At 49.2% G+C, this 22,760-nt stretch overlaps 1 protein-coding gene across 2 annotated transcripts; it reads left to right on the top strand.

Annotated features, from left to right (window-relative positions):
* The first annotated feature begins 1,496 nt into the window (after positions 1 to 1,496).
* On the top strand, positions 1,497 to 22,338 carry DHDDS (dehydrodolichyl diphosphate synthase subunit). Of its 2 annotated transcripts, none has more exons than XM_075908999.2 (9): positions 1,497 to 1,616; positions 2,860 to 2,960; positions 4,174 to 4,290; positions 7,006 to 7,148; positions 8,524 to 8,640; positions 8,817 to 8,918; positions 11,812 to 11,926; positions 16,664 to 16,771; positions 20,294 to 22,338. In XM_075908999.2, exons 2-9 carry the CDS (start codon positions 2,898 to 2,900, stop codon positions 20,528 to 20,530), a joined length of 1,002 nt encoding a protein of 333 aa, XP_075765114.1. In that variant the 5' UTR covers positions 1,497 to 1,616; positions 2,860 to 2,897; the 3' UTR covers positions 20,531 to 22,338. The 2 variants fall into 2 exon arrangements, with proteins under 2 accessions (XP_075765114.1, XP_006139211.1); XM_006139149.5 differs by lacking the exon at positions 1,497 to 1,616 and adding an exon at positions 1,646 to 2,746.
* The last annotated feature ends 422 nt before the right edge of the window (positions 22,339 to 22,760 follow it).

The raw sequence follows: 22,760 nt of genomic DNA on the forward strand, positions 1-22,760 counted from the left end.
GTCTCCCCTGTGAAAGCTGTAAAAGCACAGGGCAGGCCAGATGTGGGGGAGGGAACCAGCTTTCACGGCCTGTGAATGAGGTCAGGCCCCCACCCCCATTCACCCCTCCTAAGGGACCCGCTCTGCTCCTGTGACCCTCCTGCTCTGGCCATGCGGGATGACCCGTGGTGGGGCAGGCTGTTCCCCATCTGTGAACCCACCTCTGCTCCCCCATCTCTGCTGCTCCCCTTCCCCCCCGCACCTCAGCGGGCCCGCCTCTCTCTGCCCCCCCCCAGCCGGCCCGCCTCTCTCTGCCCCCCCCCCAGCCGGCCCGCCTCTCTCTGCGCCCCCCCCCCCCGCACCTCAGCCGGCCCGCCTCTCTCTGCCCCCCCCCGCACCTCAGCCGGCCCGCCTCTCTCTGCCCCCCCGCACCTCAGCCGGGCCGCCTCTCTCTGCCCCCCCCCCGCACCTCAGCCGGCCCGCCTCTCTCTGCCCCCCCCCCCCCCCTCAGCCGGCCCGCCTCTCTCTGCCCCCCCCGCCCCTCAGCGGGCCCGCCTCTCTCTGCCCCCCCCCGCACCTCAGCCGGCCCGCCTCTCTCTGCCCCCCCCCGCACCTCAGCCGGCCCGCCTCTCTCTGCCCCCCCCCCCCTCAGCCGGCCCGCCTCTCTCTGCCCCCCCCCCCCTCAGCCGGCCCGCCTCTCTCTGCCCCCCCCCCGCACCTCAGCCGGCCTGCCTCTCTCTGCCCCCCCCCGCACCTCAGCCGGCCCGCCTCTCTCTGCCCCCCCCCCCCTCAGCCGGCCCGCCTCTCTCTGCCCCCCCCCCGCACCTCAGCCGGCCCGCCTCTCTCTGCCCCCCCCCCCCTCAGCCGGCCCGCCTCTCTCTGCCCCCCCCCCCGCACCTCAGCCGGCCCGCCTCTCTCTGCCCCCCCCCCCCTCAGCCGGCCCGCCTCTCTCTGCCCCCCCCCCCCGCACCTCAGCCGGCCCGCCTCTCTCTGCCCCCCCCCCCCCGCACCTCAGCCGGCCCGCCTCTCTCTCCCCCCCCCCCCGCCCCCCCCCCCTCCCCCCCCCCTCAGCCGGCCCGCCTCTCTCTGCCCCCCCCCCCCCGCACCTCAGCCGGCCCGCCTCTCTCTGCCCCCCCCCCCCGCACCTCAGCCGGCCCGCCTCTCTCTGCCCCCCCCCCCCCCGCACCTCAGCCGGCCCGCCTCTCTCTGCCCCCCCCCCCCGCACCTCAGCCGGCCCGCCTCTCTCTGCCCCCCCCCCCCCCGCACCTCAGCCGGCCCGCCTCTCTCTGCCCCCCTCCCCCCACCTCAGCCGGCCCGCCTCTCTCTGCCCCCCCCCCCGCACCTCAGCCGGCCCGCCTCTCTCTGCCCCCCCCCCCCTCAGCCGGCCCGCCTCTCTCTGCCCCCCCCCCCGCACCTCAGCCGGCCCGCCTCTCTCTGCCCCCCCCCAGCCGGCCCGCCTCTCTCTGCCCCCCCCCCGCGGGACGATGGAAGGGCGCGACGGGGCGGCAGACCCCTGGCAGGCAGAGGCTTCACCACGCCCACAGCGCAGGCGCAGGCGGCTCCCCCGGGCGCGTGCTGATGACGAATGCGGAAGGACACGTCACTGCTCGCGGAGCGGCTGGGCGCTGGGGGCTGAGGTACCGCGGGGCGGGGGGTGCGGGCTGCTCGCCGCCGGGGGATGGGCCCACAGGGGCGGTGAGGGAGAGGCAGCAGGGCCCAGTGGGCAGAGCCCGGGATTGGGCTCTGCCCCGGGCTAGTCACGGTCCCGCCCGCGTGCCTCAGTTTCCCCATCTGTGGCGCCGCGAGACTGGCCCTTGGCAGCGGGTCTGGGGCGACGCGAGCTGGGCAGCCTGGCTCGGGGCGAGGCGGGGGGGGAGCTGGGGCCCCCTATTGCTGAGCGAAGAGCCCAAGTCCTGGGAGGTGGCTGGGCTGCCCGGGGTCCCTGGCCAGGCCCCCGCTCCGGAGCAGGCAGCCTGAAGAAGTGTGGTGCCTGGGAGCCTGTTCAACAGCCAGAGCTGGATCATGCTCCCCTGCCCCCAGGCGCTCGCTCCATCCCAGCCTTGCCTGCCCTTAGCTGAAGGAGAATCGCTCAGGAACCGAGCTGCAAGAAAGTAAAGGATTTCCAGGGAGTTCAGCAAGTGGTCACAGACTCGATCAACGGACCAAGCTTACGTGTTCAGTGTCAGTTTAGAGCTGGTGACAGGTTCTGCCTCTACAGCAGCGGTCCCCAACGCGGTGCCCGCGGGCGCCATGGCGCCTGCCGGGACATTTATATGTGCCTGCCTAGTGACCAGGGCCAGCCTGAGCCATTCTTGTGCCCCAGGCGTGTGGCACATGCGTGGTGCCACCCCGGCCTGGCAGCCCCAAAAGGTTGGGGACCACTGCTCTACAGTCATCTAAGCAGAAGTTCTCTTTTTCTGCAGAGCAGATATTGCATGAGCTGCTACAGGGCAGGTTCTTAGCTCCTACCAATGTATGTTGCCCCTAAATCGGAGCAAGCATTTCCGTGGGTGAAAGGGGAGTGCAGTCTGCAAGACTGGTTAGCCCTTTTCTTCCCTGATGACCAAGTAATAACAACCATGGTGGTGGCTTTTGAAATGTGTGTGCTTATTCTCTGACACCTGTGCTGCGAGTCAAGGTGTCGTTTCACCCAGGCTGGTGACATCAATTTCTACTTGTGTTGCAAGTACTGGGTGGTAATAACTCTATATTTCATTCCTAAGTTATCCAGCTCTGGAGTAGCATGTTCTGCTTTTATAATTTGAGTGTAAGTAGTAAAAAAAAAGCTCTGAGAAGGTGACTAACTGGAAAAGTAAACTTTAAAATGACTGTTCTTACTGCTCAGATAGATCCTCCTGATTCATTTGCCCCTTTTCTCAGTGTCCTCCCCAAAAAAAGAGACTGCTGCGAGTAAGGCCATGTCATGGATCAAGGAAGGAGAGCTGACCATCATAGAGAGATTTTGTGCCAACATTATAAAGGTAAGACATAAACTTCAGTGCTGCTGCTAACAATCAAGAATTTTCAAGATTGCAGCTCCGTATTAGTTAACTATCCATGAGACTGCTTTGTAAGAAAATGTCATTGTTCAGAAGCACATATTAATACTAGTACTGAGTGTACATTCCTAAATTGTATTCAGGGATGGAAAATTACATTGGCTTGAGTCTTGTAGATGAGCAGGGCTATAATTAATGCATGTCAGTAGCAAGCTGGGGTCCCTAGATTTCTAATATTTGAAGCCCTGGCTGATCAACAGATACATGAATCTTAAAATAAGGTCTCTAATTATCCTCTTGCCCGTTCTCTTATTTCATTTCTGACAGCAAGTATCATAACAATTGCTAGAGCTAGACATTATTTTACCATCTACAAGCAGATGGAAACCCTAGTTTTAAAGGGTATAACACATTCATGTCTGTCTAGCAGTTTGAGAAATAATGGCCGTTAAAATCATATGAGAATGGAAGAGGGTGTGGAAGGGATGCAAGATAATTAGACATTATATTTTAGATTCAGATAATTCCAGTTGTTTTATTAAAATATATTTATGTTGAATGTAATACATCCCAATAGTTTTAGAAAACTGTGTGTCTTCTGTACCTTCCGCAAGCAAGCCTCAAAACCTGTTCTGTTGCTGACATATGCATCTCTGTTTCCATGCTCAGACAGAGCTGTAGAGACCTAGTGAAATTAAGAGGAGGAAATATCAGCTGTAGGGGTGAAAAATCAGATTTTTTTCCCTCCATGTAAATGAGTCTGAAAGTCGCTTGAATGCTGACATAGGAGATGCTTACAATGTTGGCAGCATGGGGCTTGGAACACCTGCTGAGTCCTCACTGACACAAGATGCTAATCACTTTTCAGTGCTGTTCCAGGCTCTCTTGTATCCTAAATATGTTCAATTCTCAGCCACACAACAGGATAAGGCAGTGACAAAGGAAATTAATGGTGAGTGCTCCTGTCATAGTGCTTCAAATGGAAGCTAGGGTTACTAAAGAGTCGCATGTTTATCTAGTAGCTTGTGTTCTTCTATCTTTTTCTTGCTATTTTGTGTCCTCTCCATCCCCAAACTTTGCAGATGGATCCCATGCTACAGCAGGGGCGCTTCCAGGAGCATGGTAATTGAGGTGGGAATCCAAGCTGGTGGTTGGCTTTCGAGTCTGTTTAGTCTTTCTTCTTCTTGCCATCTAGGCAGGTCCGATGCCCAAGCATGTTGCATTCATCATGGATGGGAATCGCCGTTATGCTCAGAAGTGCCACGTGAAGAGGCAGCAGGGGCATTCAGAAGGCTTTGACAAACTGGCACAGGTGGGGGCAGTACCTTCTACACAGGTGCTTCTGCGTGATGGAGGTTAGGGTGTTGGATCCCTGGTTCCAGTTTTCGTCAGCATTTTCTTAGTGTAGGGACAGATGTCCCCTTTCTTAAGGGGGGTGGAATCTGGTACTTAGACCCTGGAGCTGCTGGGAGTCAGGATGCCCAGGTTCTCCTCACTGATCTACCGTTAACCTCGATGGTTTTGGGAAAGTTATTTAATCTCTTCCATTTACTCATCTGTAAAACAGGGAAATAATACCTCACTGAGGGTTAGTGTTTGTAAAGTACTTTGAGATCCTCTAGGGCCGTAGTCCCCAACCCGGTGCCCGCGGGCGCCATGGCACCTGCCGGGCCCTTTACATGCGCCCGCGGAGCAACCTGGGCTGGCCCCGCCCCCGGGCATGCAGCAGGTGCCAGCCCCGGGCGCATGGCCGGCCCCGGCCCCGGGTGCACTGCGCGTGCCCTTGCCGGCCCTGGCCCTGGCCCCACCCCCACGTGCGCCACGCATGCCCTTGCCGGCCCCGGCCCTGCGGAACCTGGGCAGTCCCTGCCCGGGATCGCTGCACATGCCGCTGCCGGCCTCGGGCGTGTGGCGCATGGTTGGCCCCGCCCCAAGTCACGTGGCCTGTGCGTGGCTCCGCCCCCGTACGCACAAAAGTGAGCGGCACTGCCCCCAGGCGCCCGGCAGCCCCAAAAGGTTGGGGACCACTGCTCTAGGGAAAGGTTCCAATGTACAGTCTGGTAGATATGGCACTATCCTGAACAAAGCTTACTGAATTGAGTCTCAGACCTTGGGGGTCCATTAGATCACGTAGGCAAGTGCTTGTCGTATTGGGAGATTGTATATAACTTCTCTGGGAGGAGAGGTAAGCTAATGTAATTCCTTCAGTTATTGGCCTTTTGAAGTAACCCCTAGAGAGGTTGATATATACTAGTTCAAACTGTATTCTGCAGAATACAGGAAGCACCGTGAGTAACTTATAATTGTGGGCTGTCTCTGAGGAGGGAGAAAAGCAGGCCCGTTTAGGCAGTCTGTCTGTTTTACTGGGAATAACACAGCGAAGGAAGAGAACAGTTCAGCCTGGAAATCCCAGTCAGGAACTTTGCAAGATCCAGGCTGTGGACACTTTTATATGAGTAACAAGAATATCCAGAGTTGATGGAATTTTTTTGTATGGAGGGTCTTTAAAAGGATCAAGAAGGGTTATGAAACCACATGAGTTAGGTTTATGCCAATCTCTATTAGAGACATAGGCGCCAACTCATGAGTGCTCTGGGGCTGGAGGGAGGGAAGGGAAACATAGAGGGGAAAAAAAGTTGATTGGCAGAGCCACCAAGCAGCAATTTGGCAGTTGGGGGAGGAGAGAGAGCGCTGAGTGGCCCAGGGCTTCAGGGAGGGGGCAGAGTGAGGGCAGGGCCTTGGAAGAGGGGATGGAGCAGGGGGGGAGTGATGGGTTGGGCCTGGGGAATGGGAGGAATGCGGGTGGGGCCTTAGGGTAAAGGGAGGATGGAGCACCCTGGGGAAAAGAAAACCTCAGCACCTATGACTGGGGTGAGGAGAAGACTCACGGAGAGTGGGCTATCCCGCATCTGCATAGTGAAGTATCTGGTACTGGGCACTGTTGGAGAGGATGCTGGACTAGATGGCCCTATAGTCTGACCCGTTCTGGTAATTCCGATGTTCCTAAATGCTCCCGATGTTTTTACTGGCTGTTCTCGGAACACATTGTAACCTAGCCTGTAGGAGACCCTACAGCAGTGGTAGGCAACTTGTGGCCCGTCAAGGTTCTATATGTGGCCCACAAGGCCTCTCATTACCATTGCCCACAAGCAAGGTTGCCTGATTCTGCAACATTTTTTCCCTACTGGTATCACTAACGTGGCATGCATGGAAAGCAAGGGCAGGTGAAGTGAGGCATATGCTGATTGCACACAGTTTCAGCTGTGAGAGCTGTGTGCTCCCTCTGAGACCAACAAAAACGCTACCATGGTTGTCGGCCCACCTAGCAAATTCTTGGTTACAGCAATCTTGCGGTCCACTGAAATGAAGGAGGGCCACTCAGCATCCTTAGTTGCCCATCCTGCTGCCTGACAGTCACACTGAGCATTTTAATTCAAGATCTGATTATTTTCTAGCATTTTTTGAGTTGCACCTGGAATCCTTATAAGACTGGGACCATTGTAGACTCTTTTTTTCCTCCCAGTCATTGTTAGAATAATTATGAACTGCAAGAAAGTTCACTCACTTGCTGAAATGGGATGCTCTGAATGTGTGATTCTCAGCCAGGGAGGGGTACATGTACCTTTTGGGGTTCACAAGGTGCTTCCAGTACATACACCAACTCTGGATATTTGTCTAGCTTTACAACAGGCTCCATAAAAAGCACTATTGAAGTTAGTACAAACTAACATTTCATACAGACAATGGCTTGTTTATACTGCCCTATATACTATACACTGAAATGCATGTACAATATTCATATTCCAATTGATTTATAATTAGATGGTAAAAATGAGACCCTGACAATTGTTCAGTCATAGTGCGCTGTGACATGTTTGTATTTTTATGTCTGATTTTTATGAACAAGTTGTCTTTAAGGGAGGTGAAACTTGAGGTACCCTAGGCAAATCAGACTCCTGAAAGAGGAACTGTTGTCTGGAAAGGTTAAGAGTCACTGCTCTGAGTGACCAAATTTTTCCTCTTGCAGACTCTGCGGTGGTGCTTGAATCTGGATATCCGGGAGGTCACTGTCTATGCATTTAGCATTGAGAACTTTAAACGCTCCAAGGAAGAGGTCGATGGGCTGATGGAGCTGGCCAGGCAAAAATTTAGCCGCTTGCTGGAAGAACAGTAAGATCCTCTCAAGCCCATACCGAGAGGACTACATAAATGTGGGGTCAGGGGAGAACAGCAGGAAGGGATGGAAAGTGATGTAGCAACGTGTTAATCTACATTAATTCAATGAAAGCAGCAATATGTATTTCTAGGTGGAGATCTGGATCCAGTGTGAGTTTAGATGAGCACAGAAAGGCATTTTAATGGTTCAACAACTTGGCACATTTGTTTGTCTGCCTCCACCATGGGACAAAAACCCAAAAGCCAGAGCGTTCATTGAGACTGGAAGTACTGTTGGGACAGGGTGTGAACACTGGGGGTGGGGTCGTGTAGCTCAGTATTTGGGTGACTTGGTAGAGAGGTCCTTAGAGTAATGCTGTAGGTCAGACTGAGAGAGCCCCGGTTTGCACTAGATGGGGCTTGAACCAGTGTTGTCATTCTCCTCTCAGGAGCTGGCACTAGAATACAAAAATGGTTGTTGGTTTCAGGATAGAGCTACTAGGATAGTGTCTTTTCTGTCCAAAATAATTATATAGTGAGCGTGTTTCCTGCTGTTGTTTTTCCGTTGTTGATGCACTAGTCTTCCAGTTGGGCTGATATGTGACTAGCTACTACTCATTCTAGTTACCTGCCATCCTCCTTTTAACTTCTGCTTAATAACATGCAGGAAAATAATCACTTGCATACAAGTCTTTCATGTGACGAATTTCGTAGTCTCAAAGCATGGCAAACAGATGACCTACGATCCTTGTCTTGGTTCTTTCTTGTACAACTACTCAACTATTTCTGTGTCAGGAATCTGTAGGCTGCTCTTGTTTTTAAATTTCTTTTGAGGAAATGGCTAGAGCTCTAGAGATGGTCAGATTCAGGCCACCTGTAAGTAAATTCCATACTCCTATCCTCCTGCCAGTTGCATCAGGTCTTAATTTTGCATGTCATGTCACAACCCTCTTCTTCTGTAATAGAGTTAGGAGCGCCAGGCAACAGGTAGGACTCTGCCAAATTCATGGCCGTGAAAAGGCATCACATGAGAAATATGGTTTTTTGTGTACTCTTATCCTGTAACAGTGTTTCTCAAATGGGAGGCCCTGACCCAAAGGGAAGTTAAAAGGAGCACAGTTTTGCCACCTTGACTTCTGCCCTGCCTTCGGACCTGGCGTCCACAGGGCAGCAGCAGTGCAGAAGTAAGGGTGGCATGGTATGAGGGGGCATCACAGGCTGTACGAGTGCTGGTTTAAAATACAGACCCATGCTTTGTTACCACACTCTGAAATTTAAGATTTAAATCCCTGGAACTGAAATTCAAAATGACATTTGTGAAAATGGGCTGTGGATTGGTCGGGCTTTGGCATGCCTGCTGATCAGAGCCCATCCCTGCTGCTCTGTGCAGAGAGAATCTGAAGAAGCATGGTGTGTGTATCCGTGTCCTGGGGGACCTGCCTCTTCTGCCACTGGATATTCAAGAATTGATTGCCCAGGCTGTGCTGGCCACCAGGAACTACAACAAGTGAGTAGCACACGACAGCGTATCCAGCCAGCACCCTTGGAAGCGAAAGTTCAACAGACATTGCATGTCGTCCCTTGCTGCTTTTTTCCCCGTAAACATGCATCAGTGTTCTAGCTAACTCTTCTGTCTGTGACCCCCTGATTGCTTCTTGAGTTAGTTTCATTCATACCTTTCAGATGTTTTCTGAATGTCTGCTTTGCATACACATCAAGACATGAAATCAGCAACGCGGTGAGAGAGATGGCCTGGGGTGTGGAACAAGGACTACTTGAACCCAGGTAACTTGTGTCTTGCTCTAACGACTCTAGTCTGCCCACGTGCTTCTCGCAGATTCTGGGGTTACTGTGCAGTCTTTCATGGGTGAAACAACCAGGCATGTAAAATCCTGTTTAATTAGCTAACCGGTTAAACATATAGTTTAATCCTGAATAAAGAGGGGGCGAGCAGGAGACTGCCCCCCCTGCCCACTGCTGGGCTGCAATGCCTCCCTTCCCCCCACCCGCAGGCAAGGAGCTGCTCCAGCTTTACTGGTTAACTAGTTAAACCTTCACATCCCTAGACACAATAAGAGCCCTTGCTTTAAGATCCAGTCAGTCTCTGGTGTCAGCATCAGGACATGGCATGAAATAAAGTAACAGAGTTCACTCTTGGAGGGAAAGCAAAATTGATCACAAGACTCCCATGTGGAATGGTCTATGTATGCTGTTAAAAAATTCCGGGGAGGTGGGTTTACAAAGTCTTTCCGCAGCTCGTTTCTCTGCCACTCCTAACCACACGTGAGGGCGCTATGAGCTGCTCTTTTAAAGGGTGCTGGGTATGATCCCAAAAGTGGTCCATAGAGTGCTTGTCAGTGGCTCTCAGAGCCGACTGGTCATGTGATTCTTGCTTTGCCTCATTTCCAGCTGCTGGATTGCATAAAAAAGCAATGAAAATTACATCAAATACTTGAATATTAGAGACAGATGCTTTGCCCTTTTCCATCTCCTTTGTGCCATGGGCCCTCGCTCTTTTGTAAAGGGATCCCCCTGCACGGAGGAGTCCCAGCATCTGTGGAGTTGGCACAGCCAGCATTTACATTGCCTTCTCCACAATTTCCTGGCTCACAGGTCACTTGTGCTGTGAAGTGACAAGGCTGATGCCTTCCCCTAGGTGTTCTGCAGATTGCTGTGCAATGTCCAGTCTTTCGGACTTGAGCAGAGTCCTTGTCTAACCCTGGATTTTAGATAATCCCTCCATGCTACAAGAACGGACATGTAGGAGACCACGTTACCACCCAGCTCTCTCAAACTGGTTCCCTCAAGCTTCCATATTTGTAGTGTCGGGGACCTTAACTGTGTTTCTTAATGAAACTAAAGGTTTAGATACACCTTGGCAGGAACTCTGAGGTTTCACCTACGCTGCAAATTTGAACTATGTTGTAACTAGTCTAGGGAGCAAACATGTGGTAACCTGTAGGGCAGATAGCTACACAACTTCTATTTTTGTCCCAATATGCCCATAAATGTCATTTTAAAGAGCCAGGAGCGCTACAGTGCCTTGGCTTGGTAGGTGGCGGAGTCATTCAGTTAATGTATTGTAAGAACGGGATGATTCCTTGCAAACGTCACCCGATACTTTGTCATATTTTCCCTACTGGTCCTCAGGCCTTCATTGATTCCTATCAGACTGGTTTATAGTGACTGAAAATTACTATATGAAGGCCTTTTTTGGTGGTCTTAGGTAACATGGTGCTAAGTATGGTACAAGAGAAACAGTGAGATGGAGGGTCTCAATTCCGTTCCAGTTTGTATTAGGGATGTAAGCAACTAGTCGACTATCCAACAAGCAATGCTTATCGGATAGTTGACTTGATAGTCGCTCCTTCCCCTCGCCCTCCCTGCGGCCTCTATCAGAGGCAGCAAGTTGGGGAGGAGAAGGAGCCGGTACTGTGAGGAACCGGTAAAGCCTGTCGTCCCCCCCGTCCCCCCTAGCACTGTCCCTGCAAGGAGCAGGGGAGGCAGAGGCACAGCAGGAAACGGCACGAGTGGTGCTGCTTCAGTGCCCCACTCCCACCAGCTCCCGCTGTGGGTACAAGAGCCCTGCGAGGTTCTTGTACATTTCAAAAGCAGAAGTGCCGCAGGGAGCACAGGGCAAGCAGCAACTCAAGCAGTCCCCGCTCACCCTGTGTGCTCTGCAACACCCCCCCCCTTTGCTGCCTCTATGAGAGGCAGCAAGGGTGGGGGACAGGAACTGGTGCTGGGGAAGCCAGCTTAAAAACTGTTTCCCCCCAGCATCATCTTCAGGGTGCCACCTCCCTCCCCGCTGCCTCAGCCCCTATCCGCAGGGGTCCTAGCAGGGAGCTGGGGCCCCCCCGCAAACAGGGGCTGTTGCCGCCAAGCAACCCCTATTCATGGCAGCCAGCCCTGACACCAGCCTGAGCCCCTGCCTGCAACCAGCGCTAGCCACCACGAACAGGAGCTGCTCCGTCACCAGCCCCTGTTCACGCGGTTAGGCCTGGCCACAGACGGGGCTGCTGCCTGAGCAGCTCCTGCTTGCAGCTAGCCCTGGCCGTCGCGAACAGTGGTGCTGAACTCAGCGTGAGCTGGGACCGAGCAGTCCTGTCTCACGCTGATCGCAGCGGCTCTGCATTTGAAATGTAGTGAGAGCCCAGCAGCTCTTACTACATTTAACATGCAGAGCTGCAACGAGCCAGGACTGCTCAGTGCCAGCTCGAATCGGCTCCTCTGGAGCTGCCCTGCTGCGGCTCTGCAGAGGCGCTTATCAACTAATCGTGTTGTCAGTACACATTGTATCAACTCTGTGATTAGCCAGATAATTGCATTTTAACATCCTTAGTTTGCATGGCATGAAAGATGCCTTGACAGTTCGCTTCTTTGCTGGCAGTCGCAGTTGTGAGGCCACATAACAAATGGATCCTAGACACTGAACCCCCTTCTTCAGGCTGGAGAGTTGATGGTCAGGAGAAGCGAAGGACTTGCACTGCCACTGTCGCTGCTGTAGATCTCTTCAGTCTCTGGTATTCTCTGTCAGCACGTTTTCTAAACCCCACTCGATTGGGCCAGAACACCAAGCTCATGCCTTTGTAGGAACCCTGATTTCATGGTGTCACCACTCTCAGGTTGTGAAAGTGATCTTATTAATGGGATGTCTGTGTGTGTCTCTCTCTCTCAGTGATGTGTCCGAGTCATTGCTTGATAAATGCCTCTACACCAACAACTCCCCCAACCCAGACCTCCTGATACGGACCTCCGGAGAGGTCCGGCTTAGTGACTTCTTGCTGTGGCAGGTAAAAGCTGTCGTGTCCTGAAAATATTTTGTGTTTGCATAACAGGCTGTAGTTGTTCAGGAGGGCGGTCAGGATTTGCTGCCGAAGTGTCCTCAGGGTCTCCGGTTCCGTGGATGATGAGAACCAGAAGGCTGCTTGCGAGTGCGCTCAGTCATGTGGGCCGTGTTGACTTGTGCACTTAGTCTCCACAGCAGACCTCAAGAGAGCCCCCACAGAAAACAAACCAGATAAGGATCGAAGGTGCCAGGCCAGGTTTATTGTTAAGCGAAGTACAGTCGTAGTTGTCATTGACTCTACTGAACCACTACGCATATGTACTTGCCACAATGGAATGACTCAGTCAGTGGGAAATTTCCACTGCCCCCTAGGTCATACAAAACTGTCCCCCCAAGACACCACCTTAGATACAGGTACAACAAATCACACCTCACTGCTGACGTTGTCAGGTTACCACCCTCTAACGCTACTTAGATACCACCCATCACCCTGTGCCTCGTGATTTGATTAGATCATCTCTATCCATCATGCTGTCATTTTAGACCCTTTCCTGAACCTGAGTCTGTATCTGTAAGGAGTGGGTTCCAAGGTCTTTTCTAATAGCAGGTGGTACCATGTGCTTTCCGCTTATGACCAGTACCAATTATTGTTCTGCACCTGGGCCTATTACCAATTAGTGTTTTGCACACTCGTCCCTGTTTGTGCCAAGTTCTGTGAGCTGGGGCCTGCCTCTTGCTCACAGCTTAGCTGTGCTTTATGTTCACCATGTTTTGTCCATTGTTAGCTAGGCCTCAGACCAGGCCTGTGCTGCACTGGCTTATGTTTTAGTCCTTCATCTACTACATAGGCCTTTCTTCTGTCCAGGAGTCAGCTGAAGTGAGAGAACCTCTTCAGAAACCAGTCATGCCTTGGTACCAGCAACTTCCTTAAGTCCCAATATGCCAGCGTTTTACCATCTCTCCTGACTTTGTGATGCTTAAAATACACTCCAGTGCAACACACTGGAGATCTTGATTGTCCTGAGTATATCTGAAATAAGAAATACCAGTCTAGTTCAGAAGTCGATGAATAGGCTGATCCATACCTTCCTTGTTCATTCACTCACGTCAGTCCTAGTTTTAGATGACCTGAGGCTGGGATCTAACCAATCTGGCAACTAACATTCAGGATTGGTTCTGGGTCCGGTTCTATTCAATATTTTCTTCAACGCTTTAGATAATGGCATAGAGAATACACTTAGAACGTTTGTGGATACCAAGTTGTGAGGGGTTGCTTTAGAGCCAGGGGTGGGGAACCTATGGTATGTGGACCAAGTCCGGCCCCTGGCGAGGCTTGGAGTTTTCCCACAGTGAGGCGAGCCGGCACTTGTGCTCCATTCCTGTGGCAAGTTTCTGAGACTCTGCGTGACCACTAGCTCACCCTGCTGACAGGGGAAGCCCCGAGCTTGTTGGGAGCCAGACCAGTGAGTTGTGGGCTTTTTTTTCCTGCTTCTCATGTGTGTGTGGCCTCTGACTGATTTTGTGGTCAGTGGCTGCGAACCAAAAAAAAAAAAAAAAAAAGGGTTCCCTGCCCCTGCTTTAGAGGAGAGGATGATAATTCAAAATGATGTGGACAAATTGGAGAAATGGTCTGAGGTAAAAAGGATGCAGTTCAATAAGGACAAATGCAAAGTACTCCACTTAGGGAAGAACAATCCGTTTCACACATACACAATGGGAAGTGACTGTGTAGGAAGGAGCACTGCAGAAAGGGATCGAAGGGTTATAGTGAGCCGTAAGCTAAATGAGACAACAGTGTAACAGAAACCTCAAAAAAAGTAAACCTCGTTTTGGGGATGCATTGACAGGAGTGTTGTGAGCAAGGCACTCTGCTGCTTAGGCCTCACCTGGAATATTGTGTCCAGTTCTGGGCACCACATTTCATGAAAGATGTTGAGAAATTGGAGAAAGTCCGGAGAAGAGCAACAAAAGTGATAAAAAATGCAGGACAATGTAGCACTTGCTACATTGTCCTGCATTTTGCTTCAACTACCCCAGACTAACACGGCTACATTTCTATCACTATTCAAAAGTGATAAAAGATCTAGAGAATATGACCTATGAGAGAAGACTGAAAGAATTAGGTTTGTTCAGTCTGGAAAAGAGAAGACTGAGGGGGGCATAACAGTTTTCAAGTACCTAAAAGGTTGTTACAAGGAGGAGGGAGTAAAATTATTCTTGATTTCTACTGATAGGACAAGACTCAATGGGATTAAACTGTAGTAAGGGAGGTTTAGGTTGGAAATTAGGAAAAACTTCCTAACTGTCAGGATGGTTAAACAGGGTGGTTAAGGAATAAATTGCCTGGGGAGGCTGTGGAATTGCCATCATTGGAGAGTTTTAAGAGCAGGTTAGATAGACACTTGTAAGGGATGGTCTAGAATAGATGGTGCTTGGTCCTGCCCTAAGTGCAGGGGACTGGACTTGACCTTTCCAGATTCATTCCAGTCCTCAGATTCTATATACCTTTGGGATGTGATGGAAGGAATGTGTGATGCACATCTGCTCTTGCTGTGAATGCTCAGAGGAAAAGCTTTAAAAGGACATGATTGATTTACATTCATAAATAGTAAAAAACTAGTTTTACATTTATGAATTGTATTCAGCTTTGATTACCAACATTCAATAAGTTCCTTGTTTTATTTTTCTATTTCTTACATACTGGAGCACTGTTATAAAGTTTGGGCTGAAACAAATGAAGCAGCACGTTGGAATCAAAGTATTTCTTAGTTACATTGAAGGGAGGGGGGTGGAACTTGGTTCCTAAACTACCTGCTGCATTCAAACACCACTGAGCGTGTGTCAATTACTTGTTCTACAAATGACAGGTTTGCAGATGTTCTCGAATCGGAGTTGAGACTTGCTTCTAAATTGTTCTGCCTCTTTCCAGAAGTTTGGGATACACGTGTACTCTGGGCAGATATGAACATAAGTGAATGCTGCTCTTGCTACTTTCATTCATTGTCTTACCAAAGAGGCAAAGGATTGTCCTTCACATAGAGCCTGAGCCAATTTGACAGTGGGAAATATTCATTCCTATAACACTTATTATAAATAGACACTTGAAAGGACACTTTCAGGTTTAAAATCTTAAATTTAGTGTCTTTTGTAAATCTGGTATCTTTTACCAGCACGTTTTCCAAAACAGCAGTTTCTAATAGTATTAGTGGTGGAGGTTCTTGCTAGATGAATTCTTGCTTCTTCTCACATTGTGGTCATGTGATGTAGACATACAACAAACTGAATGGCAAAACAGAAGGGCACAACAGCTGTCACCCAAACATACATGTCTCGCATACTTCTGGGCCATGTGTCTGCACAGGTAAAAATGAGATTTTGTTCAACTTCTTGAATGAACACCGGAGAATGAGAGGGAGTGGCCAAGAAATGGTTCAGATGTTCCGGAGAAGTTACGAAATGGGTGTGAGGGTTGTGTGCACTGCAGTGGTGATGCTGGAGTTGTGTCCTGTACCCTGTAATAGCCTCAAGGCAAGAATTATTCTAGTGTTAACTTGAAATGTTGAAATCTTAATTGTTATGTTTCTGTGCAACAAAAGGAGAATGTAACATTCTTAAGATGTATTATCATGTTTTAAAATCTTCTGAACTGTACAGATGTTAACAAGCAGAGCCCCGTGCTTTGGGGGGGCCCTGCGGCAGCTTCTCCAACTGTCCTATGGACGGGACCAGGCTGCCCTGCACCAGGTCCCCTAGTAATCGCTGCATTGCATAGCTCGGGGGAGAGTGCTTCGGGGAAGGAGTGTAGTAGGGGTTGGAGAGGGCGGACCAGGGGCAGTAAGGGGCTTGGGAGGTATGGGGTGAAGGAGGGCCTGGAAATTGCCCCAGGCCCTGCTCCCCCCTAGGGACAGCCCTGTTAACAAGTCCTTGCAAGGTAAGCATTAGCCACATTTTGCAGAAACCCTTGCAGAAGAATTAAATAACTGTCCTAACCCTTTAGAAGGCACTGATGATAAAAGCAAGAGTTGACAGGAAAGACCCTAACTCTCAGGCCTATGGGATAACCATTACGCCACGTATCTCAAATATAGTGTTCGGTTACCTCTCTGGTCCAGGATTCCTTGTCCACGGATGTTGCTGGACCAAAGAGCCCTGGCAACTGGGAGCAGGGGCAGAAGGGCTGGCAGCTGAGAAGGGAGCTGGGGCTGGCAGCCTGGAGGGGTTGGCATTGACCTCTGCTGGTCTGGCAAACTCCTCCTTTTGGGACCGGTCAGGTCTGGAGTGTGCTAGACCAGGCGGTCCAACTGCAGTTGCACTTATGACTGATGTTAACACTCTGATCCAGTCTGCATGTTGTGTGAAGGATGGAAGACCCTTGCAGTCCCAATAGCAGAAACCAGCAGGTGAAAATAGAGTGCTGAGCTGACTCTATATTTCGTGGCTGTTGTGGTTTTAAGTTAAACCCTCTTCCTCCAGAGGGTATGTTCTTCCCTCTCAAGGATGATGCTTAATTCTTCCCAGCCTGTTCCTGTTAAAATTTCACACAGCCAACCAAATACATCAGTCTGTGGTGTAATTCTTGGAATACTGTATCTAGACAGCCTTGTGTACACATGCAGGCAGGACCTAATGAATTCTAAGAGAACCCCTGGCTGGGAAGCTCTGGCGTAGCTTGTGACACAGCCACTTCTTGATGACTTGCATCCCTTGCTTATTACATTCTTGGTGATCTTGTTTTCTGCAGACCTCCCACTCATGCCTGGTGTTTCAGTCTGTGCTGTGGCCAGAATATTCCTTCTGGAACTTGTGTGAGGCTGTCCTTCGGTTCCAGGTGAACCACAGCGATTTACAGGTAAGAGCACAAAGAGGAAGAGCCCAAGTTAGACGATACTGTCTACACAGAACAGTAACGTGCTGGAAGCTAGGAGAGCATGTGTGTAAAGTAGACAGTAAGGATTAGAAACATTGAAATTAACCATGTTATGGTTAGCCAGACACTGTTTCAACAGCCGCATACAACAGTGTGGGATGTAGTGGGATGAGTACAGTGATACACCAAATCAGCACTTGTCTGGTGGCTGGGGTGGCTTCTGAGGAATGTTTCATGCAGCAATTTCTAGCTTTTTATAGTCATGATGACATAGAGCGGGGATCGGCAACGGATGGCACGTGAACCCATTTTGAGTTGCATGCGGCCCATCTGGTGGGGCTGCATGGCCAGCAGCTTCCCTGTGTGCCGCAGCTGGAGCCAGGTCGCAGTAAGGCTGTCCCTGTGGCAGCCTCACCACAGCCCCAATTCCTGCTCCGCGGCAGTCACACAGCCTGACCGGCAGGGCTGCATGGCCAGCAGCTGCTTCGGGGTCCAAGGCTGCTCCCGGGGGTGGCCAGGCCATGTGGCGGAATGGGGCTGTTCCAGGGGAACAGGAAGGAGGAAGCCGCAGGAAGGAGGGGAGCTCGCTCTGGGGCACGAGTGAGGGTGAGTGCTGCCCGGGCTGTGGCCTGAGGGCAGAGGAAAACGTGGGGATCCTCCTGCCCCAAAGCCACCTTGGCCCCGGACGCCTGGGTTCCTGGCAGGAAGGCGAGGGCACTGTGGACCCTGCCTCCATCAGAATTGGACACCAGGGAGTCACCCACCCGCCCACCTCTGCCTTGCCCATTTCCCTGAACCCCACCCAGCCCCAACCAGTGCTGGCAATCCAGCACTGTGCCCCCTGCAAGATTGGAGCCGGCACCGGCTTCCTGTGGGGGTAACCTCAAGACTCCGTGCCACATCCAGCTTCCAGGGAAGCATGTGCATGCTATTCCTCCCCTCCCCACAGGAAAAGCCGGAGCAAAGCCTTGGGCAGGAGACCAAGTGGGGCACCCGGTGGAGAGAGCCCTCCCAAGAGAGCAGTGCAGCCCAGGGCAGGAGGGTTAAATCTTGGCACGCCACTTCAGAGAGGTTGCCAACCCCTAGCGCACAGAATCTGAGTTGATGCTGAACTGGCCTGATTCAATACTGTTTGCCTGAGTTTGCAGATAAAAAACAGCTCTGACAACTAGGGACGAGCTCTGTTCGCCTTGTGAGGGTGGTCATCTGAATCTTAATGACATTGCAATACCGTTAACTCATTATCTAATGCCGATTTTAACAGAAATATGCAGCAAATTTGGGATTCTGAGCAGCGCTTACATACCACAACTTCCTCCAGTAATGAGAATTTGAAAAAAAACAAACCAAAATGCCTCAAACTTGTCATTGATCATGTAATTTGGGTTATATCTGTCATGAAAAATGTAAACAAATTCTCCTAATCTCACTGGATTGCTTTAATGCCTTATTTATTTTCATGATAGCCCACCATGTTTGAAAGGGGCAAACCCCAACTTCGAGGTATTAACATGTAAGCTCCCCACTCCCTGGGAATGTTCTTATCCTGTCCCTTTCAAATATGCAGATTGTTGAAAATATAAAATTTAATATTTTTTACTGCAATTCTATTCATTTGAATGATCTCTGCTTTCAATTTGGTTTTCTTCTTTACCTAGATTGATTTAACTAAGTATGGGTTATTAAAACAGCCAAGAGTGAAACTGACTGTGGGTAGCTGTCATAAATAGTTTCAATGATGTTAGCACTCACACATACTGAGTTTATCCCATGGCAACCAGAAATTAGTTGCGAGTGTTTCTGTGGTTAGAGATCTTCGCCAAAACTTGTGTGAATTTCCTTGTTTTTGGCTTTACTTGGTTGTATTCCTATATATTACGAACTAACATGGTTAACTACAAGCTACTCGATTTAAAATTAGTTACTGCGCTAGACCACATTTTAAGGGAATTCAGTATTTTTCCATTACCAGCACTGTCGCTCATATTCTTGTTTAAGAAGAGCTGCTATTGCCTTAATTAATTGAATAACCAAGATTACTTGGGGCACCCTTAATCTTTGGAGGCTCGTTGCTACATGAAAATGCAGTTAGATTTCCAGGCCTGGATACTGAGAGTTGTACATGCTCTTGGCTGAGCATTCAGGCTTTGTGGGAGCAGTGCACGCAGTGTTTTAATGATTTACCGGTCAGGATGCTTTCACCATGTCATTAATCAAATGTAGACTACTTGGTCAGTCATTTTGCTAAGTGGGGAAGGAAAAAATAAATAGTAAACGAAGCAAGGATTTCACACTACTGCAGCTCTTTTGAGTGATGTTGATCAGAATCACTGAGATCTGAGTGTCACTGCTTTAAAAGAACTGCAGAAACTTAGGAAGTTGCTGGGCTGAGGGTGCAGGCAAAAAGTCCCATCCAAGGCCCAGGAAGGTCTGTATAAGTGTGCAATAAATTATGGTGTGAAAGAAGAGTGTCTGTAAAGATGTGGGGGTTTTGGTGGTTTGACTTCTGCTAGATGAGAGTGTATTTTATCGGCTGGGGAGGTTTGTTTTGTCAGGACAGTTTTTGGAGACAGAGGGAGCACAGAAGTGCTAGTACAGTTGAGGGTTTGACAGCTAGCAAAGGAACATGTCAAAGGCGTGCCTCACCATGTCATCTGCTGTTTACAGTGTAGAGTGCACAGCCTAAAGGCAGGGGCCTTCCAATTGCAGATGATGCATCTTCAGGCTTTAGAACATCCCATTAATTGCTCTGCAGAAGGTCCACAGTTCAGTAGAAAGACTGGGAACTGGTTCATTGTACTTGTGTGTAGTAGTGCGGCAGCTGTAGTAAGTGAGGAGGGGGTAGTAGAAATGATAAAGGAGTGATTAATCCAATTCACTTCCCTTAAAATCAAAATAACAGGTTCTTCCTGGTAAATGGATACCACATCTCTCTCTCTCCAGAGGCAGAAATCCTATGTGGAAGCGTTCAGTTATCTGTGCATGTCTTACAGGCAACACTATGCTTGTGGAACATACCTCACCTGAATGGTTCATCCAAACACATGAGGAGAGTTACCTCACACGTTACTAACTGGAAGAGTTATCCTGGCATCTAAAATCTCATGTATGGACTTTCTCACTGGAGTGGGCTGGGGCTACCGTTTGTCTTGTGGTTTACTTGAAAGGATAGCACTGTCTTTGTATCTTTGCCATTTCGTTGTCACCACCCCAAAGTTAGAATCATTTTTTGAGGAAAGCTTATTTTCTATTAAGTTTTGGGGAGACTTTTTTCTAAATCCAAGATCAAGGATTTCCCTATAGTTTCTCCAGTCAATCCAACTGATACCTAACGATATAGGAGATTCACATAGGGCCTATTTTTGGTTTAATCTACAAATTGATAGTTAAATTGAGCAGAGACTAATTTTTGCTGCAGCCATTTCTGCCATGTGTCAGCACCGCAGAAAGAGGAAGGAGCTGAAAGGGCCAATAAAGTACTAATACTCTTGCTTTTCACTTCAGAAAGCCAGAGATTTGCACATGAAGGAAAGGAAGCGGCAACAGCTGGAAAGTGACCAGGCTTATGTAACAAATAAACTGCAACAGGAAGGGTCTGCATGCCATGGAGATTCTCAGCGCCGATGGACACTCTTGCAGAAATGCACTGCCCTGCGGGAAGAGAGAATTCAGGGCTTTCTTCAGGCTTTGGAGAACAAAAGAATGGACTTCCTCGAAAGATTGTGTACAGTGTCTGCATGACCTGGGTAGGCCTTGTGAGAGTGAATATCAGCAGTGTTAGAAATAACACAACTGCTTGGACAGAGGAATTCACTGTGTGTGGGTTTCCACACTGGTGATGCAGAATTGGTACAAGATTTTATATTCCCAGGGCACTATCCAAAGGGCAGACGCTGGGTATTATGAGGCTTTTTAGTTCTGTAAATGCCACTGAAGAAGATAATGTCTCAGGATGGTCTTGCCTCCCACCACTAAAAATGGAGAAGGGAATACAGTGTCCCCTCTCTTATTTCTGCTGCCTGACACTTTGCATCTCTGGGAACGTTTGTAATAAGCAGTTGATGAGAATTAACTTCCAGTGTGGTCACCTCATGAGTCAACTGAGGCAAAGCAACCCAGTTCTCCTTAAATCTGCCCTGGACCCTGTGCTTGCTGTCATTTCAATGAGATTTGTTTATTCATAGTAACATGGGTAATCAACTCTTCCAAAGAAGCATGCTATTGCCATTCAGTGTGGAAAGAATTGTTTATGGTGGAGACATATTATGAGCTGTGGAAAAAATATTCTTCATAAATAATTTTCCTGTAGATTTTTCCCCCCTACTTTGCCCTCCCTGCCTATTTGTTCCAGGTTTTCATGCATCTGCTGGTGGCTCTCAAAGAGCTGTAGCAAAATAGACTGTCAGCCATGCTGTCTAGAGGAAGAACTTTTACTAGCCCGTAACATCTTTTACTTGCTTGCCCTCTCTATAGTATTGAAGACAGAAAGGGCACGTGTCTCTTTTTTGAGGGGGTGTGGAGAAAAAAATAGCTGTGAATCAAATAACTTGTTAAAAAGAACTCATCTGAGACAGGGAGAGAACTTGGCTAAAGCCAGCTAGGTTTTACACCTAAATGAGTGTAAAACTCAACCTGTGCGCGCAGCTTCCCATTCTGCTTTGGAATATGGGGAGGGCCTTAGCTTAAGGATTCTGGGATGTATCCTTGAGGATACATGGGGACTATGACCAATATGTGTTTCCTACTCAGTAGGGTTTAAAGATGACATGTAGACTAGAGGTTCTTAACAGGGATGGTTTGTGTGGCTGTGGAGTAATATGATGATGGAAAAGATTGATTTGCAATGTACTCCCTGTTTTGAATTCTCTATTGGCAAGGAGATGGACTAGCTTACCTTCTAGGTTATTTCATCTATGATTTATGTGCTTTTGTATGGTCAGAAGCAACTGAAAATGTCTCCAACATGTTTGAGGTACACTGAAATACAACACAGCTTTTGCTGTTTTTTTAAAGTATTCCTTTTACCTCACAATTAAAAAAATACAGATTTAAAAGACTTAAGTGCTGCAAACAGCACTCTGAGAGTGATTGTGAAGAGATTAATTAAAATGTCAAACTGTGAATAAAGCATTTCAACAAAACATTTTTTTAAAAGATGATCATTTAAAACTATAAAGAGCTGCTGCTTTAAGGTTTAATGAAGATTATGTCTAGGTCAAATGTAATGTTCCTTTACCAGTGTGCTACTCCCCCCCCCCCCTTTATTCCTATTCAGATGCAGTGAATTAGCAGATTTTTTTCTGGTTTATTCTGTTTGGATGATGGGCTGGAATCCTGAGACATTGTCTAAATCAGTGTTTCTCAAACTGTGCTCCACCGCGAGACATCTCCAGGGGCTCCGCGAGGTTGACAAACTGTAAACATCCACAGGTACAACACATAAAATCAGTGGACCGCTGGGGCTCTGCATAAATTTTTACGCATGTAAAGGGCTCTGGAGCCCAAAAAGTTTGAGAACCGCTGGTCTAAATAAATTACTTTCCAGTGTATCCTCTTGTGTAAATAGCTAATGGTGCCCTCTTTCCCTCCTCCCCCAAATAATGCACTGTGAGATCTATAGATGATGGAGAGTCAATTTTATAGTGTTTATTTAACATTTCATTTAATCGTTTCTTTACATTCCAAGAGGTCCTCTGTGGAACTAATTCTTAAAACCTGATATCTCTTATCCTCAAGGAGCTGGTCAAATAAAATTGTATTTCCAGGTGTAAGATGGACCCAAGGACAGCCTAAACTGATGTGGCATTATGCTTTTTTTGGAAGAAAGGGTGGGAAAAGGGAGAGTCCAGTTTTTATAACTTAGAATGGTGTAAAAGTGCTGAGGGACAGTGGATATAATATGGATAATCGCTGAAAAAGTTTTCTGGGACTGCTTGCTGTGTAAATGAAGAGCTGTATTACAACCCAAAAG

This window comes from Pelodiscus sinensis, chromosome 26 (genome assembly GCF_052426305.1).
Source record: "Pelodiscus sinensis isolate ZL-2025 chromosome 26, ASM5242630v1, whole genome shotgun sequence".
Classification (NCBI taxonomy): Eukaryota; Metazoa; Chordata; order Testudines; family Trionychidae; genus Pelodiscus; species Pelodiscus sinensis.

Bases quoted from the DNA above. Each gene is read 5' to 3' on its own strand.
- DHDDS (XM_075908999.2), top strand. From the start codon at position 2,898: ATGTCATGGATCAAGGAAGGAGAGCTGACCATCATAGAGAGATTTTGT. The intron at 7,149-8,523 runs GTAAGATCCTCT...TGCTCTGTGCAG, and splicing joins AGCCGCTTGCTGGAAGAACA to AGAGAATCTGAAGAAGCATG. The intron at 8,919-11,811 runs GTAACTTGTGTC...TCTCTCTCTCAG, and splicing joins CAAGGACTACTTGAACCCAG to TGATGTGTCCGAGTCATTGC.